Source organism: Acanthisitta chloris, unplaced genomic scaffold (genome assembly GCF_000695815.1).
Source record: "Acanthisitta chloris isolate BGI_N310 unplaced genomic scaffold, ASM69581v1 scaffold1082, whole genome shotgun sequence".
NCBI lineage: Eukaryota > Metazoa > Chordata > Aves > Passeriformes > Acanthisittidae > Acanthisitta > Acanthisitta chloris.
In genome coordinates this window covers 96,299-112,626 of record NW_008661958.1, presented here as the reverse complement: position 1 = coordinate 112,626, position 16,328 = coordinate 96,299, and the positions used below count along the sequence as shown (strand labels likewise).

The 16,328-nt window shown below is 41.3% G+C and overlaps 1 protein-coding gene across 1 annotated transcript in view; it reads left to right on the top strand.

The window, feature by feature from the left end:
* Positions 1-15,233, top strand: part of LOC103798144 (protocadherin Fat 3-like) — a gene marked incomplete at its 5' end in the record, with an annotated part of 49,253 nt that extends 34,020 nt beyond the window's left edge. The window contains 6 exons of the mRNA XM_009070390.1: positions 2,959-3,112; positions 4,143-4,798; positions 7,770-7,841; positions 11,292-11,351; positions 13,950-13,985; positions 14,614-15,233. Of these exons, the coding sequence (XP_009068638.1) occupies positions 2,959-3,112; positions 4,143-4,798; positions 7,770-7,841; positions 11,292-11,351; positions 13,950-13,985; positions 14,614-15,233 (1,598 nt within the window). The remainder of the gene's footprint in view (positions 1-2,958; positions 3,113-4,142; positions 4,799-7,769; positions 7,842-11,291; positions 11,352-13,949; positions 13,986-14,613) is intronic.
* Between the last annotated feature and the right edge of the window lie 1,095 nt (positions 15,234-16,328).

Genomic DNA, 16,328 nt, shown 5'->3' with positions numbered 1-16,328 from the left:
GACAGCCTCTGCTGAGAGGTTTGGAGAAGGATTAGAGGTCTGGCAAGTCTGCTGGCCAAGACGATATATACTGTGTACTGAGCCATCATATCAGCTCTTCACTTCCCTACTCATGAATTTTGATATATGCTTTGCTGTGTTGGAGACCTCCTGGGTGAACACTCTACAGCTCTCAGCATGTGTGTCACAGAAAAATTGTGTCTTTTGCCAGTGGCTCAGACTTGGCGGGTGTATGGCACTGCTTCCAGTGAGAGGAAAAGTCAGTGATAAATATGGTAATTTAATACTGTCTTGTTTTAGTGCCTTTTTTATCTCTACTTTTGATCCTTAGATGATGGTGAATGCTTCAGTCTTCTAATATCTGACTATGTTCCACCATAATTAGATCAAGTTCAGTGTAAAATGTAGGCTTTCAGAAGCACACTCTTCATTTTTGTTCATTTATACATTGCCAAACAGGACTCTGACCCATCTGGAGCATTCAGTTTCATATCCTCTTAGTTTAAAATGCATAAATCCCTGTTCCTTTTATACTCGGTGGTAAAAGTATTTTTTAATCAAATCAATGCTTCTTAAATTTTCCGTAATGAATAAATGTAAATAGAATATGTTACAGAGTGAGAACCTGCAACTTAGCTAAAACAAACATAAGACATGAAAACAAAGTGATTCGAAGGTTTTGTCTTACAAGCACCTAGCAACTTGGTTAAAAACAACAGAAAGTTAGCTTTTAATGCCACTTTAAAGTTATTGATGTTCAAAACATCAGCTAACAAATAGAATAACATATATATCCTGCTGTTATATAAGGCAACACAATCGATTATGAATAAAATGTTTCATATTTGAATTTTAACATTTTCATTTCACTTAAACTCATTGAGACCATAAAAAACATTACTGTAAATTTTGAACTATAGATGTCACTGTTCAGTCATAAAATGAAGCACTGAAACAGCCTTATTTATTCATGCTGTGAATTCTACCTACGGTCACAGGTTTGTAATTCCTCAGTCCCAGATCTCCACAGATCCAGAAAGCTGTTCGCATTGTCTGAGTGAGATATTTATAAGATGCAAAAAGAAATAATCCCATCTTGCTGATGCCAACTAAATGTGCTTTCTAGGAAGCCTGAAAGTTGAATAATTTATCTTCTTGACTCTGCAACCTTGAAAACAGCAGTGCTTCTGCTCTGACAATGAAACAGCATGATAGTTGAGTATCTATTTCATTTATCTTCAATTAAATAGGATTGGACTCTTGACTGAGTACACCAGTAAGTTTGGTTCCAAGTTTGTTCTCAAAAGCCTGTCCCCATGAAAGAATTCAATTAGAGTAACGGAACAGGGCAAATTGAACTGGATAGGACATAAAAGATGCGGGAGTCTAATGCGGAATTGTTTTTGACTTATGCCTCCACTGGGCTTTTCCATATTGTTTCCATGAAATTCTTTTCCTTGTAACTGTGCTGGAAATTCCTGACATGTTTGCTGAATGAGTGTCTTTTACAAGAAGTATTTTATTTTTTACCAGATGTATAGATATAGAAAGTTTTTCAAAATATGTTTAAAAGGCTCACTACTGAGAGATGATATTTCCACTGCATCAGTTGATCTCCCATAATTTTGACACTTAATTGAGTTGCACTCAACCATTTCAGCTCTAACTCCAGCAGTATTAATGGTAGGAAGGTTCCTTGTTCCAGCTGCTTAATATGCTATATTCAGTAAGTATGTGAACCCCTCAACTGGAGCTTGAACCTTGCCTGTACATCTATTTGGGACATTTGGATTGTGTAAGGAGTTTTTCAAATGATCAGCCAAAGTTATTTTACAGACGTCCAGGAAACTTTTCCTAGTTCAATGACTCTAATCTAGGAGTCTTTTCATCCCAGGGACTGACTTAGCCATCTAATCATTTTCACCACCTACGTGTTCCTTGCTCTTTTCACATTTCCATATCCAGTTCACAACATAAAGAGATGCTGGATCCTCATTGGATTTCTTTGTGACCTTAAATAAAGGTTTTATTAATAGCATTGTGCCATATGAAATCACAAGGAGAGGAAAAAAAGTAAAGAGGTTTGTCACTTGATACTTGGCAGGGTGAACTGATGCATTTCAAAACTGTTTTTTAAATTTTGATGTTGCTCCTGTGTTGACAAAAAGCATAGAAATAGGACTTTGATCCTTGATAGGGTCCCACTGCACTTGAGTGGTGTTATGTCTGATGTTTTGCAGCCGATGATTAATCAGACTTTTGATAGCACACACAGCACAAAATCATCTCTGATTATGGCTGGCATTGTCCAGGTCAGCGTGTATTCTGAAGTTTATAGTTACTGCCTGGGTGATGGACTGTATGACAATGGTGTTTTGTTACTGTCACATTGCTACTGTATCATCCTTGTGAAGGGGAGATGTGGAAAATCTCTCAGCTGATGTATTTGTTCTTCAGTGAAGCCCCAAAAGTAGTCTGGGCTGCCGGTATCAGCAAATATGGTCTGTATTTTGAAAAATGTTGGGAAATGCATCCTTGATCTAGAATATTTTTTGTTACCAAAGTTGTTCATGGACATTTATTCTTATATGAATCATGATATGGTTTAGTGGTTTAGGGGTTACAGTGGTAGTGCTAGGTTGGCAGTTGGACTTGATGATCTTAAAGGTCTCTTCCAACCTTGATGATTCCATGACAATTAGGGTGGTCTGGGCTGCACCAGTTCCTCTGGTCCCTGGCTGTAGACATGAGCAGCAAATGCCTGGACATCCCAGATAAACAAACTCTTGATTAGCATTAGCGCTGACCACATGGACAGACCAGAATGAGTATAAGCATCCCTTTCCCAGCACAGTACAATGTATTTTTTGGTGTAAAGCAACCAAATGGGTCCCCTTGCTTCTAGAGAGACTCAGTGGTCAGATTCTAATTTCCCTTTCTCTGTCCCTCACCTCCTAGGCTACCTTTGCAATTGCCTCTCCCAGTTTACAGGAAGGAATTGTGAGTCAGAGATCACAGCCTGCTTCCCAAATCCCTGCCGGAACGGAGGCTCTTGTGATCCCATCGGCAACGCTTTCATCTGCAACTGCAAAAATGGCCTGACGGGAGTAACGTAAGTATCCCTCCCCAGGTGGGCAACAGGAGACTTTTGATTCAGTGTTGGGGGGCTTTTTGATCAAGCATATTGTACCCAAAGGCTATGATTCACCTCACAAAAAATAATCCCAAATAGTGCTTATTTCAAGTCTAAGCTAATGACAACTGAGAAATTCATGAGACTTGCTCAGAAATGTTTTACTGAACTTAGCCTCCTATATTGTTTGTTCAGGATGTTATCTCCAGACAGTTTTCACTGACATATACCTAAGTGTTGGCAGCTTTTTGAGCAATCCCATTAAACCTGTGGAAGCTGCTATGTAATCTTTGTTTTGAAAATGGATCAATTACTTAGTCACCTTAGCCTGACATAAAAGGCTAATTTATTGCATTCATTTTTAAAAATCCCTGCCTTGATCATATACTTGGTATAGACACAGAAAATCCCCCATCACCATGCTTTTTTCTCATCTGGTTTGTCTACTGTTTGTACTTTTTGCGGTGTGTTTTATCACCTCTTGTTCTTTCCAATTCTTGTCTTTCTTTAGGTTTCCTATTCTTTTTTCCCTTTCTCTCTAACATTTGCTCATTTCATCTCCAGCCCTAAATAATTTTACAGTATAATCTTCTCTTCTTTTAAATAAGTACACTGATGGTTTTGCTATATTTTTTCTCAACTATCTTCTCCTTGAATCCTCCAAATATTTTGTATTGAATCCCATGTGGTAGTCCAAAAACAATATAAAAAAGCAGAGACTCTCTGTTACATTCAGTGAGACTCTTCGGGGTCAAGGAGCCTTTTCTGGTCAGATGCTTTAAACTCTTACTTCCTTCTTGATGTTTCCATTTTATTGTCTTAAAAATACCCCCATGGAATAGCTGTTGGAAAAAATTAATACCTTTAAATAATATGCTAATAATAAGATCATTTACTATGTACCAGCAAGGTGTTAACTAATGGCATGACTTTGACAAGATAAGTCATCATGCACAAGCTGGATTATTTGCTAGATGTTCTCCAAACTCCAAACTCTTCTTATTTTAAGGTGTGAAGAAGACATCAACGAGTGTGAAAGAGAAGAATGTGAAAATGGTGGCTCCTGTGTCAACATATTTGGTTCATTTCTGTGTAACTGCACTCCTGGCTATGTGGGTCAATACTGTGGTCTTCGCCCCGTGGTGGTTCCCAATATACAAGCTGGGCATTCGTACGTTGGCAAGGAGGAACTGATAGGAATAGCCGTGGTCCTGTTTGTCATATTCGTGTTGATCGTCCTTTTCATCATTTTCCGCAAGAAAGTTTTCAGGAAGAACTATTCCCGCAACAACATCACGCTTGTACAGGATCCGGCTACTGCTGCCCTGCTCAACAAGAGCAATGGCATCCAGTTCAAGAACATCAGGAACAGTGGAGACAGCAGAAATATCTACCAAGAGGTTGGGCCTCCACAGGTCCCAGTGAGGCCCATGGCCTATACCCCATGCTTCCAGAGTGACTCACGGAATAACCTGGACAAGATAGTGGATGGGCTTGGTGTAGAGCACCAGGAGATGACAACGTTTCATCCTGAGTCCCCTCGAATACTGACAGCCAGGAGAGGAGTGGTGGTGTGCAGTGTAGCTCCAAACTTGCCTGCCGTGTCTCCCTGTCGCTCTGACTGTGACTCCATCAGGAAGAGCACTTGGGATGCTGGGACAGAAAGTAAGTACTGCTGCATGCCAGTCTCATTCTTCCCTACCATAGGTAAGGGTTGCCTTCAGGGTACAGCAGGTACACTGGCACAAGTATTCTTAATGATCCAACGTAATACATGTGAATTGTTACATTTCTCCAAGAAGTGATTTGGTTTAATTTTGAAAGGATTTAATTAAACAAGGCATATAAAAGCTCTACTTATATGCATTAAGCATGACTAAATGCATTTATTTCACTTGTTCAGAAAGCACATGTGAGTAACTGCTTGAACATTAGTTCTTAAAGTGATACATTGCAATCATCTTTCTGTTGGGAAAAAATAATATGGGGCAAAATTCTCAAATATAAGTTCAGCTAGGTTCAGGTCATTTGTCTCCCAAGGGAGTTAAAAGCATTTAAACCTTCTGCAAGAAGCAATCCTGTTTTGCAGCAAGGACAAATGAACTGATATTCTCTACTTCCAGTGTCTGTGAAGTGAAGCAGAAAATCATGCACTGCTTATAGGATCAGCTTTTCAGTCCGTTGCATTCCCATCTGCATTCAGTATCAGAGTCATCACAAAATTGCTAATCCCCATGCTTACCCTATTTGTACTCTGATGGTTTCTCACCTGATAACACAGTGCTCCCTCCATTGCTGAACAAGTTGCTGGAGACGCAACAAACTTCACATATTCTGTCATAGCAGGAAATACCAGTTTGATGGGACAGAGTTGGGGCCCTATGTCATCCATCCTTGCAAGTCAGAACATGTCATGGACCGACTGGAGAGGGACGTTTCACAATGGCATGTAGTGATATGGCAAGGGGCAATGGCCTTAAGCTGAAGGAATCTAGGTTTAGATTAGATATTAGGAAGAAGTTCTTTACTGTGAGAGTGGTAAGGCACTGGAACAGGTTGCCCAGAGTGGCTGTGACTGTCCCATCGCTGAAGTGTTGAGGGCCAGGTTGGATGGGGCTCTGAGTACCTTGGTCTGGTGGAAGGTTCCCTGCAGTGATATGGCAAGGGGCAATGGCCTTAAGCTGAAGGAATCTAGGTTTAGATTAGATATTAGGAAGAAGTTCTTTACTGTGAGAGTGGTAAGGCACTGGAACAGGTTGCCCAGAGTGGCTGTGACTGTCCCATCGCTGAAGTGTTGAGGGCCAGGTTGGATGGGGCTCTGAGTACCTTGGTCTGGTGGAAGGTTCCCTGCCCAGGGGAGTTGGAACGCTCTGAGTACCTTGGTCTGGTGGAAGGTTCCCTGCCCAGGGCAGTGGAGTTGGAACTAGATGATCTTTAAGGTACCTTCCAACCCAAACCTTTCTGTGATTCCATGATCTTCAACCCCATCACAACACAGCATTAACCAAAACTGCCGAGTAAAACTACATGGTCTAGAAAGTTTCATAGTCCTGTAGTTTTAAGCAATAGGAACTAAGGAATAGAGAGAGGAATATATCACTGCCTTTAAGGAGGTTGTAGCAAGATAGGGGTTGGCCTCTTTTCCCAGCCAACTAGCCACAGGATAAGAGGACAGCATCAAGCTGTGCCAGGGGAGGTTCAGGTTGGACATCAGGAATAATTTTTGGACTGAAAGGGTAGTTAAGCCTTGGAACAGGCTGCCCAGGGAGGTGGTGGAGTCACCATCCATGGAAATGTTCAAGAAATTATTGTACATGGCACTTAGGGATGTGGTTTAGTTGGTATGGTAGTGTTCAGTCAAAGGCTGGACTCAATGATCTTGGAGGGTTTTTCCAACCTTAATGATTTTATTATTCTGTGCTTGTGCCCTGGCCCACACATTTTGATCTAAAGCAGCACATTGGCTAAGGTCTTCTAGTGAAAACCAGGGAATGAATTTTCATTTATTTGGGCTGCATTTCAGAGTTGTGTTGTGGTTGACCTTTTAAACCATTAAATATAGTTATGCTGATTTAAAGCATCAGCATGCCAGCCACCATACATGCTTTGCCCTGTATTCTCCTGGGGTTTCTGTGGCAGATATTGCTGCTATCTATAAATTTCTGCACAGCATGAGGCCACACCATGGAGACGGACCTCAGCTGCCAAGGAGTGGGAAGCAGCACCGCTTCGTTACTGCAGCACTCAATCCATCCACTACATATCCTGCTTCTCAGCAGGAGCAAATCAGCCCTTCTTGTATGGAGGTGCACCATGCTGGGTAGAAATATCTACAGCTAGCAGGTGGAGAGCCGTACTTCCATGTTTGTAGCACCTGAGCTTCTTCATTTGTAATTAGCTCAGGTATCTCTCTCAGTGCTTACTATGGAGAATAACTTTGTGTTCCTGATTATCACTCATATAATGTGTATGTGAATGCATTTATTCATATGTGTTTAATTACAGGAGAATTTATACCATAGGTTGCAGTTACATTTCTGAACAACAGAGTTGTCAAGACTGAATGTCCCTGATGAACAGCAATGTAAATTGAAGCATAATCTATTATATATCAGTGATGGAGCTATTAAAATCTGATCCAAGGGCCACTGATATGAATAACAAGATGCACAATAACTTTATTGAGCATTGAATGAGCCTTTAATGAGGCTCTCAAATTAGGAAATGAACAGTAAAGATAAATGTAACTGTAATCTCATGTATAAGCTGTTTATACCACATTCTTTAAGTCATCAGTTTCTTTGCTGTTGAGACTACATGTCATCTAAAAACGCAATACTGAATACAGATGTTTCTTCCTTGATTACAGTGCTGTCAGCCACTTGAAAGACTCTTTGGGCTTCAAACACTTCAAAAGTATAGGTGACTTCATCAGCTGCCTTCTTGGCAAATAGGTCATTTCCTCTGCCTGAAGGAAATAATTTTGTTCTGACAAAAATAATAGAAGGCAGAATTTAAATGTGTCCATGGTAGAAACAGACAAATGTGCATACCTAGAGAGTACCATTTTGCTTTGTTTTTGCTGTTAATGAAGGTAAAGGGGTTGATGACGCTGAAGAAGTGACCTGTTTTTCAGGAAGTAATAAAGGCAGCAACTCAGAAGTACAGTCCCTCAGCTCCTTCCAGTCTGATTCCGGTGATGATAATGGTAAGAAATGGTTTAATCTTTATTATGCTGGGGGGGGGGGAAGCTATTTAGCTCTCTTTCTAATATTATTAAAAATATTTCTATGACATCTCGAAATCTTTTAATGATGCTGGAAGTCAGAAAGTCCTGGTTTCAAACCCTCGCTTTGTGTCCCTTTGCCAAATTATAGGAACATAGTAAAAATATTGATGCTAGGAGCTGTTGTATCAGGACCAAGCCTTGCAGTGAATTAGAGGTATGATACAGCAGGGTCCCATTGCCAAGATATAAGTTGACTTATAAGGTGCAAGTGAAACTTAGAATTTATATCATTTTAACTCTTAGAAGAGCATGACTCTTGTGTTTTCATGTTTCATCAATCAAATGAAAGGAATTTTTGTGCCATTTTCAAGGTCTCATTCATGGTCCCAACAAGACTCTGCTCATGCTCAGCAGTAACAATGAGTGAATGAACCAGTCCCCAGGCTTCTCCCTGGCAGTGACAGCTCAGCAAACAATCGAGCACCATTAAATTCTTGCTCAGTCCATGTTCAGTGCCTGCTCTCATGTCCTACATCATTATCTCAATGGGTGGCACAGGCAGAGCCATACAAAGCCTGAAAGTGGCCCACAAAGTCAGACCAAACTTTTGTTGCCATGGCCCATGTATGTTGAGCCGTGAGTCTGAGAAAAGACAAGATGTTTCTTCTGGGAAGGGATGGTGGATGTCAGGGAAACCTCATTCAGATACACAGGAAAAGACTAACACCAAGAAATTGTACTTGGTTTCCTCAGCTGCCAGTTAATGAACTGCCTGGAGACTCAGTTCCTTAGTCAAGTCATGCAGCTTTTCTCTAGGTACTCTGAAACGTTGGAAAAAGCATGGAAAGCAACATGCACTCACAGTTCCTTTTGGTTCAGCTGTGGCTGAAGCATCATGATTGTTTTTGTCAAACTTCTCAATGCTTTTCTGCCCCTGCACCCAAGAAACCACTTGAGCATTTTTTTAGAATAAATATTATTTAATGATATATGCTTACATTATAATTACTTTTAGAATAATTTTTCAGGTGGGCATTTATTGTATGTTGTTACTTTTTATATCTCCCAAATTCTAATTAGACATTTCAAGCTCCTGCTCCTGCCCCCATTTAAATCAGTGACCCAGTTCCCACAGAAGCTGGAGTGCACCTTGTGTGCCCACTAATCTTTTGTGAAAGCTGCATTTAAAGTACAGCCCTTAGAGACAGCAATTCTAGTTCAGGATCCTAGCAAATTCATATCTTCAGGGAGAATAAGGGAAGAAACTTATATCATCTGAGTCATTTGCAGAGGTCAATGCAAGACCACACACTCCAGTTTTCTTGAAGCAGGAGGGAAGGTTTGTAGTGAGAGAGTCTAAAATACAAATTCAGGCATAAATAAGCATATACATGCTCACATGCATGTACTTAAGGGCTAACAAATAACTCCCCTGAAGCCATAAATCCTTCCTCTTCCTGTTGTTTTAATTCTTTCTGCCTGGCATACCTGCAAAGGTTAAAAGGTTGTCAGTGAAACCACAACAAATGTAGTTCAGCATCCACACTTTGGGGAGACAGGACCGTGGCTTATTCTCCAAACCCCTTCCTCCAAAGCCAGGAGCAATGCTGCCAGCTTCTCAAATGTCTGGCAGAGGGGACAGGCTTCTGTCACTCTGATGTAGTAATGGCTGTGCTGACACTGCCTTGAGAAACTGGGGAGTCACATCTGACTGGGGAAACCTGATTTGCATCAGTGAAGCACTGGGACACATCCTGCTGGAGGTGCAGACAGTCCTACGCTTTTCAGTTTGTATCAGGTGCAGGCAGCCTCCACTCACCCTCTCCAGGGTGCTTGGAGCCTTGTCTTGCTGGGTCAGATAGGACTTGTCTTACCATGAAAACTCTTTCTGGGTGTGATTTTGAACTTACTTCTTTTTTCCCCAACTCATTTCTGCTGCATTTAAATTGTTCAGCACCCCTAGTCTTGCTGAGAGTAGTTAGCAGTATTTTTTTATGATCAAAAAGCAAAAATCTGAGCAGCGCTGTATTTAGATATTGACTTGGGTGAGGCTGTATGGGATAGGAGTTTCCCTCCTTTCCATGAACATGCTTTGCTCAGCTCCCACCAGAGCCAACTCTTAGTTACAGTGAAGACTGTGCTGGCCCTGTGTTTTGACCTTCTGTTTTTCACTCTCAGTTGTTCTCCTCTTAGAGTTTACAGCTGCCCTCCATCTCTTTTCCCAGCCACACAGCAGCTTATTACATGGAGTCCTTTATTTTTCTCTAATGCTTATTATGCATTAGCCAGTACAAGTTTCCTTTGTACAATATCCAATGCTGTTGATGGCATACACATGCTGTACATAGACATAGAACACGGTTGCTTTAGTTTTTAAGGATTTTTTTGCCAAGCCTTCACAAGCACTGAGGAAATTTGATGATATCCCTGATCCCATGCCCAAAATTTAACAAAGATGTGAAAATAATCAGCATATATTTGTACTGCTAGTATTAGCATGTTTCTTGTGACCTCTAAGTCTGTTGGCTGTGTGAAACAAAAAAGCATGTCTTGCTCAGTGTTTCTGGTCCCCTTCTTAGCCTGGTCTGAAGCAATTTGTTTTCTCATAAGACAAAAGGGATGGATCCAGTGCTCACTGAACCAGAGGTTTCCCTCTGTTTTTGGTGTGGTTTATTTCATGTCCTCAGAGGCAAGGGTATTAGGTGGTGCAAAATGCAGATCATCTAGAGGGCCATACATTGTAGGCCTCCATGTTAAACAACCACAAAATTGATACTAATAATTTCAAGGGAAAAGTATATTTTGGTAAAATGCCTGCAGAGAGTATGCAAAGCTTTTGTTAAACTATTCTGTCAAACACAGATCAAAATTTGAACCAAAGTTACTTTGATATGTCCTGCTAATTATAGCTGTGCTGCTTAAAATCCCAGAGGTATTACTCAGTGTGGCACAAACAGTAAATAAGTAAAACATTCCTCTTAGGAAATAGATTGAGTTTAACACCGTTTCTGATAGTGTGACGGTCTAAAAGATAATGATCCTTGGAGCACATGGCACCATCTCTGGAGACCTCTAAGCAAGAATGAATTAGAAATTAGTGTCAGGTAGACAAGATACTGCTTTGGTTAATTGAATCAGCTGGCCGGTCTGCTTGAATTTATGAGGTGATACACATCATCCCATATGCCTTTCTGGAAATGCTGGTTTGGAATTTATCTCCACTCTGAAAATGTATGGGATTATCTGAAATGAAATGTCCTGCAACCCACTGCATAAATCAAGCACTGGTCAGCAGCCTCTTTTTTTTTTCAGTGTCAGTTCTGTCTGTTTGAGAGAATTTATTGTGGTAACATAATGATGTGTGTTGAAAATACTAACCTGAAGCTGTACTTCCCCTCCCTTTATTTTCTGCTTTCCCTCCCCTGCAAGCTTCCATAGTGACTGTCATACAGCTTGTCAACAATGTAGTTGACACTATAGAAAATGAAGGTATTTAAATTTTTTTCTTTCTTGTTATGCAACAATGCTTCCTGTTTTCATTGTGAAACATTCCAGCAGAACCTCACTAATCTACACTGACCAGCAAACCTGTGGCAGGGATTGGGTTTTGCAGATCAGCATGTTCACCAGCAAACATGAAAATGCCAGAGGAATCTGCCACAGAATACCTGTGGGTAATTGGAGGTGGTAGAAAAGGTGTCAAGTCTTCATGCTCTTCTGTTCAAGTCAATGTTTTTGCTTGTTTATTCCCATTGCCTTCAGAGTAAAGATTAGGTTGATAATGAAGCCATATCACTGAGTTTAAACTTGCTGCAGAGACTGGGAAACAGATGATGACACAGGAAGGCTGTAACGTATCCCATGCTACAGTAGAGCTGTGCACTCCACTGGGATCAAAAGGAGAGGAGCAAAGTGGTGGTAGGCAGGTGGCTGGTTTCTCCCAGGTACCCCTGTCAAATAGAAAATGTGTAGACACAGCTCCATGGATGCCATGTAGCAAGGCAGCCTGACTTCCTCCTGGGGTTGATGTGCCCATTGAATGGGAGTGTGGACCAAGGACCCAACACCCACCTCTTCCCCTGAACTCCAGGGTAATGACAGGCACATCATGTTGTAAGTGAACTGAGTTCCCTACATGTAAACAGGAATATCGGTATTTTTCTTTTCTGTAAAGCACTGAGGAAATGTGGTGTATCATAGATAAACATTACTTCTATTTATTTTTACAACATTTATCCTATCCTTGGGAAAATTTCAACTCAACATCAGCTCAAGTTATCCACAAATCCAAAATTCCATCTGTCTTTAGCAGATTCAAGCCATATTTTTCAGACTTCAGCTAATCCAGACTGGATAATACTTAAAGATGATTATGTAAATTTTGTGAAATGACTGATATATTTTTTTCTTCAGCCAGTATCACAATAATTTTGAGAAACACTTTTACTCCTAACTAGTGATGGCACTTGAGTATTTGTCTATGGTATATTTATTGATTTCCTAAAAAGTAAGCATGCCATTCTTTTCACTATCAAATAAATTAACTAGCAAACATTAATTACAAAAAGAGAGTCCCACTCAAAAAGAAGAAAATAACCTTGGAAAGAAACCACAGGCACTGCAAATGCCCTTGCCTTCCTAAAGGAAAGCTTAAGCAAACACATTGGCTCCCCATCCTGCTTTACAGGTCAGAAGTCAGTCTGGCAGCAGTTTCAAGAGGCTGTCCGTGAGAATGCTTTGCTCACTTCCCAGTTCCTTATATAAGACTTGTGACTCTTGTCTGCCCTGTGGCAAAGCTGGTGGAAGGGATGAATAATTACCCACGCCAGAGTTCCAGGTGCATGGCAGGCAGAATCACTGCCACAGTCATGGGAGGATGGGGTTCCTGCCCTAAGGACCTGCCAGGGGGTTGTGCAAGTCAGCAAATTAGTGAGGTTCTCCTGGATCCTGAACCACACAGCTCGGAGGGCCCTGACGCATCTCGGGTGCAATACCATTACACTGACCCAAATACAGCAAGATCCGCTCTACAAAAAAGAGAGAAGTGAAGAAGAGTGATTAGGGCCGGTTCAGACACTGCTGCTAACCCTGCAGTAGACCCAGCCCTCCTTGCTCCAGGCTAATGCAGAGCAGGTAGAGAGCTGCTCTCTGGCTAACAAGCTGATGAAGAAATCGCCATCACTACATACGCCATGTGTTGATAAGCAAGGGCAAGTGAGGTGTTAGTAGGTGGATGCCTGGAGAATAGTCTTCTTTGCCCTCCTATGTGTCTGAGCCCCAGAGGTTATGTAGTGTGATGCTGTAAAGATCTGTTTGTCTTACCAGACCTCCAGCAATGCCATCCAGAGACCTTGCCCAGTGACTTCTTGCATGAAGCCCAATAACATGTGGCTGAACAAGAGCATACCCATCTAGAAAACGCTGCAGCTTATTCCCCGCTCTTGTCTCACATAAAACCTCTTTCCTTGCTCTCTCTCCCCCATCCCTGCACCCTCTCCATACCGGAATGCCTCCCTCCCCACTGGCTAGCATGGCAGTGCAGGTGGGAGGTGGGTGTGGGGTTGTGGAGCATTGTAGCTGATGGCCCCATTAAATGGCTTTGTATTCTATTCTATTCAGGTTCTTATACCGTGCCCATCACCATGGTATCTGAGCCCAGGTGGGCCCAGATTTGTTTGAACCGGCCCTGAGAATGGTAGATTCTTATTTTTCTGTTTCAAAGTCAACAAGTGAGAGAAAAATGTACTTTGCAATTATAAACCGTAGAGATGGTGGATAGCCCTTTTTTGTATTAAGAATTCCAGCTCTAATGTAATTCCGTATCTGTTCAGTGAAGGTAAATAATTAAGATATGATAGAAAAGGAATATAAAACACGACATAACCATTTCTTTATGTATGTCTGCATTTGACGGGCAAGTTTATCTTGTACATTAAAATAAAGAGCAATTAAAAATCCTATTAAAATGACACCAAGGCAGCTGTACTTTAGAAATATGCATGCAGAGTTTTGTATTTTCACATGTAATACAATGCTGGTAACAAGCTCCAAGTTACCAGTTTTTACTTTTCACTTTGTATCTGACAGTGTCTGTTATGGATCAAGGACAGAACTACAACAGAGGTGATTTTTCTGGGACACTTTCTGTCTGTCACACTGGGCTGGGGTGGGCAGGGCATTGATTTAATCTGTTTGGGGTTATTTTTTTAACTGCTTCACATGTCCTCTTTTGTTTGAATTCTGTTGGGTTCAAAAGCTGCATGAGAATAGTCAGCCAATTTTTTTGTTTCAAAATTCAGTTCTCAGTCAATCAAATTATTTGCTTGCACACTTTCTTTCTTGAGACAAAGTCATTGGATGTGGAAGGGGAGGCGAAATGTGATGCCATAAGCATGCTGACTATGATTATAGATGTTTTTCAATTTAACTGTGAAAAGCAGTAATACAGACATTGTTTGTCATCTTGATTTCTTGGACTCATAGTTTCTAATACAACTCAGTCGCATCCTAGAAAGTGAAATGCCAGAGTGTCCATGTTTGCTTTTTTTGCTTGTTTGCATTAGCATCATAATGCAATTTTTTCTCCTTCTCTACCCCTCTGGTCAGAGCATGACTGACCTGTGTCAGTGGCCTATGGCGCATGCTGTGATTTGAATGTGCTGTGAGGGCTCAGAGGCAAGTGCATGCAGGACTCTCTTCTCAGTTGTGGTCCCATCTTAACAGTGCACTGTGGTTCTCTTTCCTGCTGCAGCTTACCATTGGGACACCTCTGACTGGATGCCAAGTGCTCGCTTGTCCGACATTGAGGAAGTACCCAATTTTGAGACGACAGATGGAGGCTCAGCTCATCATGGCAGTACCAGAGAACTGGAAACAGATTACTACCTTGGTGGCTACGACATTGACAGTGACTACCCTCCCCCTCATGAAGAGGAGTTTTTAAGCCAGGACCAATTACCACCTCCTCTTCCAGAGGATTATCCAGACCAATATGAAACCCTCCCACCCTCGCAGCCAGTCTCAATGGCAAGTACTCTCAGCCCTGATTGCAGGAGACGGCCACACTTCCACCCTAGCCAGTACCTTCCTCCTCACCAGTTCCCCCATGAGACGGACACCACAGGGTCTCAAACTGGGAATGAATTTAGTACTTTTGCTGTTGGCCCAAGCCAGAACACAGAAAACGTTAGTGCAGGTAAGATGCCCTTATCCTTGCACAACTCTCTAGATGCCTCCTCCTCTGATGTCTCAGCCAGCTGCGGCTTTGATGACTCCGAAGTAGCCATGAGTGACTTTGAAAGCGTGGAGGAACTCAACCTAGAAAATGTTCACATTCCATTTGTGGAAACCCAGCATCAGACACAAGTGTAAAGGAAGCTGAAAACGTTAGTGCAGGTAAGATGCCCTTATCCTTGCACAACTCTCTAGATGCCTCCTCCTCTGATGTCTCAGCCAGCTGCGGCTTTGATGACTCCGAAGTAGCCATGAGTGACTTTGAAAGCGTGGAGGAACTCAACCTAGAAAATGTTCACATTCCATTTGTGGAAACCCAGCATCAGACACAAGTGTAAAGGAAGCTCCCTTTCTTCTTCTCTTCTTCTTCTTCTTCTTCCTCCTCTTCTTTTTTTATTTTGTCATTTGGTCCAATTAATAGTATAAATATTGAGAAGAAATTCTGCTGAAGGTGTATCTATATATATTGGGCAAGACAAAAATACAGTATAACCCGTTATTAACTTGTTCAGAAATGATACTGTATGTGCAGACAGGAAGAGACCAATTGTGTTGAGTATTATACATCACAGAATTGTTACAGACAATCTGGAGAGTGTGTACCTTCTATTTATTACCAAGAGTAAAACTCAGCCTTTGAGGCAGGGGGAAACAATAATTGCTAAATAATTTCTTTCTCTCTCCCAAAGTTTGATTTATTATGGGGTTTTGGAATTGTATTATTAAAAGTGTTACAGTGTTATGATCTGCCCACAGTATTAAGGAACTGGTATGGATCATTCCAGGATGCACTGTTGCATGAAATTTTATGTCAGCGAAGAGTGAAAACAGTTGATTTCTGAGGCTGCTCTGTACAACATGAGATGGCTGAAAACAAAACATTTACAAATTGATCTATCAAAGACAAGCAACCAGTTACTTGTCCATAAATATTTACCTATACTTTTGTTGCATAGCATTTCATTCTACTTTGTGTGCATATAAAGCCACATACATACAGTTTATATTTACACCATATTGTCCTAATTTGCTTGCCAGATTTTTAAAATGATGTCAGGTGTGTGTGCATAGCTTCACCCTTGAGGATTTCTAGAAATGTCAGTTTGGCTCAGGAGTGGCCTAGGTTTGCCCCAGCTGCCTATGCACAGACTCCCTTGACATCTGTATGCAACATGAACACGGATCTGAAAACACCAGGAAGCCTAACTTAAATACATAACTGATCAGTTTTTT